General features: G+C 46.2%; 1 protein-coding gene across 1 annotated transcript; it reads left to right on the top strand.

Annotated features, from left to right (window-relative positions):
- The first annotated feature begins 543 nt into the window (after positions 1-543).
- LRX3 (Leucine-rich repeat (LRR) family protein) lies at positions 544-4,257 on the top strand. The gene has a single exon (XM_088868097.1). The coding sequence runs from the start codon at positions 909-911 to the stop codon at positions 3,531-3,533; it is 2,625 nt and encodes an 874-aa protein (XP_088724223.1). The 5' UTR covers positions 544-908; the 3' UTR covers positions 3,534-4,257.
- The last annotated feature ends 462 nt before the right edge of the window (positions 4,258-4,719 follow it).

Below are 4,719 nucleotides of genomic sequence, written 5' to 3' on the forward strand. Positions count from 1 at the left end.
CGTTTTGATTTATGAGGCAAGTTATTTTCGAAATGTAGTAAAAAAAATGAGATAGAATTCGATAAGATGAAGGAGAATAGACTTAGGTGGACTGGTTATGTATAGTGCCGACTCCATAAAATATATATTAAGAGATGCGTGTTAGTTCAAATAAAAAGATTTAAAAAAAAAAATATGGTTGAAAGTAATTCGGTAAGATATAAAAGTTTATTCCTGATGATACGACAGCGGAACGACCGATTAGGATTTGCCTAACCGAACCAATTTATTCATAAACTGTTGTGATAATGACGAGTGTAATAATGATGAGTGAAAGAACATGGGTTGTTTCGCCATTTTCCAAATTTTAAGAGAAAAGCCGCGTGCATTTTGGTCTCACAAAACCGGATGTTGTTTTGAAAAGCGGTTTCCGGACTATCCAAAAACACGCGCTAATTTCGGCGAAGCCGAAATTTCGGTCTCCTTTTCTTTAATGTCTTGTAGCGGGTTCGGTGGTGAGAAGGGGGATCTATTCAAAGGGGAATAAAGGAAACAACAAAAATAAAATGAAATAAAATCATTAAATAAGTTTTAAAAAATTACAATGAAAAATAAATAAATTATTAAGCCGTTATATTAAATAAAAAACAAAGAAATAAAAAACGAAAAAGTGGAGTTCAGGTATAACCACACGGCCTTTCTAGCTGTGTTATAGCTGGCCTCTCTGGTCTCTTCTCCACCTTCAAAACCCTAGAAATCCAAACCCTAACCCAAGAGTTCTCATCGCCATTGCCCCTTCTCCCCAAAAACCCTAGAAATATTTCAGAGCGTTTTTCATCTCTGCAAACCCTAGAACCCACATTGCTCTGTTCCTTTGGGAGCCATTGAAGAGGTCTCTCACTCTCTGCAACCCTCACAATGCCATAGAAATGGTTCCAAGCATTAGAGAACCCATTTGCTCGGCCATTATTTGGTGGTTGCTACTGGTTCTTACCGGGGGTTTTTGTGGGATAAGCGGCCATGGCTTCTCTCGCTCTGAAGCTTCATCCATAGAGCTCAGTCATGGCCATGGCCATGGCTTCTCTGCAAGTTTACACGAAGCTCTTGTTGATGGACCGGAGCTCGAACCAGGCTTTGGATTCAGAAGCCATGGCTTGACCTTTGCCGAGGCTTCATCCATCAAGCACAGGCAGCTCCTTTACTACATCGATAGGTATGGAGACAGAGGAGAGAGTGTATTCGTAGATCCGAGCTTCGAGTTCGAGAATTCGAGGCTCCGAGAAGCTTACATTGCTCTTCAGGCATGGAAAATGGCCATTATTTCAGATCCCATGAACATCACAGGTAACTGGATTGGCCCTATTGTCTGCAACTACACTGGAGTCTTCTGCTCAAAGAGCTTAGATGGCTTGAACCTCACTGTAGTGGCCGGAATCGACTTGAACCACTCTGATATCGCCGGTTATTTGCCTGACGAGCTCGGAAAACTCACCGATCTAGCTCTTCTTCACCTGAACTCAAATCGATTTTGCGGCACCATTCCGCACACTTTCAAGAGATTGAAGCTCCTCTACGAGCTTGATCTCAGCAATAATCGATTTGCTGGTCGATTCCCCACTGTAGTTCTCAAACTACCTACCCTGAAATACTTAGATCTCAGGTACAATGAGTTCGAAGGCCCCGTTCCTTCGTCTCTCTTCAATCGGCCATTAGATGCCATTTTCCTCAACCACAATCGATTCCATTTTGAAATTCCAGAGAACTTTGGGAACTCTCCTGTCTCTGTGGTGGTTCTGGCAAACAACAGATTCAGGGGCTGCATTCCTTCGAGCTTGGCAAAAATGGCTCCCACATTGAATGAAATCATTATTATGAATAATGGATTATCTGGTTGTGTACCAGAGGAGTTTGGAGCTCTGAAAAATCTAACTGTTTTGGATGTGAGCTTCAACAAATTGGTGGGGAATTTGCCTCTAAATTTAGGTGGACTTGTCTCTTTGGAACAGTTGAATGTTGCTCACAACATGCTTTCAGGTCAGATTCCTCCTCAAATTTGCAGTCTTCCAAATTTAGACAACTTTACTTTCTCTTATAACTTCTTTGAGGGAGAGCCCCCTGTGTGCTTGAGGCTCCCAAGCTTTGATGATAGGAGGAATTGCATTAATGGAAGGCCAAAACAGAGGCCAAGGAAACAATGTAAATCTTTTCTCTCTCATAGAGTGGATTGTGGTAGTGTCAAGTGTGGTCGAGTTTCGCCATCTCCTCCACCGGTATTTTCGCCCCCGCCACCTCTGGTTTTATCACCCCCATCGCCACCAGTTTCATTGCCCCCTCCGGTGCCAATTTCTTCGCCCCCACCTCCGCCAATTTCATTGCCACCACCACAGCCAATTTTGTCGCCACCGCCGCCACCAATTTTGTCGCCACCACCGGCTCCGCTATATTCACCACCTCCGCCATCTCTGCCACCTCCTCTATATTCACCACCACCACCTTCGCCTCCCTCGCCATCTCCACCACCATCTCCTCTATACTCGCCGCCTCCGCCTCCGCCTCCGCCTCCGCCACCTTCCCCTCCGCCACCTCCCCCTCCCCCTCCACCTCCACCTCCACCTCCACCATCCCCCCCACCACCTTCGCCACCCCCGCCATCCCCACCACCACCTTCACCATCTCCCCCACCCCCTTCGCCACCCCCACCATCTCCCGCACCACCTTCGCCACCCCCACCATCTCCCCCACCACCATCGCCACCCCCGCCATCCCCCCCACCACCATCGCCACCACCGCCAATTTTGTCCCCACCACCTCCGGTATATTCGCCACCACCTCCTCCGCTAAATTCACCGCCACCTCCAATTTCACCACCTTATTGTATAAGGTCTCCCCCACCACCTCCGCCAAATTCACCACCACCACCACCGCCTCACTATCCACCTCCCCCTTCTCACCATCCACCACCGCCTCCTCACTATCCACCACCGCATCACTATCCACCACCTCCTTCTCACCATCCACCACCGCCTCCTCACTATCCACCACCCCCACCACATGTGCATTCTCCACCACCACCGTCACCAGTGTATAGCCCACCGCCGCCCATTCACCTTTCACCACCACCACCGTATTACTATGAGTCCCCACCACCACCTCAACCTGTGTATTCTCCTCCTCCACCTTGCATAGAACCACCACCTCCTCCTCAACCTTGCATTGAACCACCGCCACCACCTACTCCTAGCTATTTGCCAACCCCATCTCCATCACCACCACCGCCACCAATCCATTATAACTCCCCTCCTCCACCTTCACCACCGCCACCAATCTATTATAGCCCACCTCCACCACCACATTACAGTTCACCCCCACCTCCAATTCATCATAGTCCACCACCTCCAATTCACTATAGTTCACCCCCACCACCTCCACCAGTTCCTTGCAATTCTCCACCCCCACCACCACCGATGAGCGAATTGCCACCTCCTTATATGGGGCCATTGCCACCAGTTACAGCGATTTCTTATAGCTCGCCACCTCCACCGCCTTATTATTGATTCTTTTTATAAAGGATGTATTGATACTCGTTAGGCATGGCAAATTTAAACCATTGTTTCTGGCCACAAGGATTCATGGCCATGGCTTTTTTCTGAGGATTCTTGATTGTTTAAGATCACTTCCAGGTGATTATATGAGAAATTGCTCAGAGGAAAAGAAAAAGGAAACAGATCGGTGTGTCTTCATTTGTCTGGTTCATGTAACTGGGTTCTTCTGAACCTTGGAGTTTAAGATCAGATGTAGGAGTTGGGTTGTGTTTAGGTTTTGGGTATAAGGAAGAGGGGGAGTGATATTTATTTGAGAGAGTTTATTCGGTTGTGAATAAAAGGTTCCAGGGAAGAGAGAGAGAGAGGATACTTCACGGTGGGTGAAGCTGAATCAGTTGTAGAGAGAGAGAGGAATGGAGAGGGAAGAAATGTGAAGCATATGAGAGGGGTATTAGTTGCAGGGAATGTATAGAAAATTAGATTTATGCAGTCAGATGCTGCTGGTTTCCTATCATCCTGTTCTTAGATTTCTTTCTTTTTTTGTCGATTTATAATATCATCACTTATGGATCTTCAGGAGTTTGAGTGTTCTTACTCTTCTTTTCGATCTTCTCATCTTCACGTTGAATTGTTTATGAGATTATTACATTGCTTATGTGATCTGGCTTTAGCCTGCTCAAACTTGTTTGTAAATGGTTGTTGTCTGCAATAAAGAGAGCATGCTCCTCTCTCTCTCTCTCTCTCTCTCTCTCTCTCAGTGGAATGTTATTTGTAGTTGTTACTAGATGGTACTGTGTTTTCAGCTTTATGTTCCTTCTCTCCCTTTCTCTAGTTTTTGTACTTTGTGGTGGTGGGCTTTCAGCTCTCTGTTCTCTCTCTCTCTCTCAAATGGGGGGTGGGTTGTTTTTTCTCATAGATAAGTGGGTTTTCAGCCATTGTTGCAGATCTCTCTCTAGATTGACGTTGATAAGCCTTTGTGGATCGATTTCTCTCTCTAGATTGACGTTGATAAGCCTTGGTAGATCGATTTCTCTCTCTCTAGATTGACGTTGATTAGGTGCCTGACAGAGCCTACACAATTTTGCCACTTCTTAAATCCGTGGGCCTTAATGGATCCCTCTCCTCTGCACATCAGAATGACATGGGGGGCTCATCTTTTCATTTTAGGAAAATTATTGATACCCCTTCACTCTACGAT

The sequence above is a fragment of the Amborella trichopoda genome, chromosome 5 (assembly GCF_054954075.1).
Source record: "Amborella trichopoda isolate Santa Cruz 75 chromosome 5, AtrichopodaSantaCruz75HAP2 v2.0, whole genome shotgun sequence".
NCBI classification, from domain to species: domain Eukaryota; kingdom Viridiplantae; phylum Streptophyta; class Magnoliopsida; order Amborellales; family Amborellaceae; genus Amborella; species Amborella trichopoda.

Coding starts and splice junctions, on each gene's coding strand:
- LRX3 (XM_088868097.1), top strand. CDS start 909: ATGGTTCCAAGCATTAGAGAACCCATTTGCTCGGCCATTATTTGGTGG.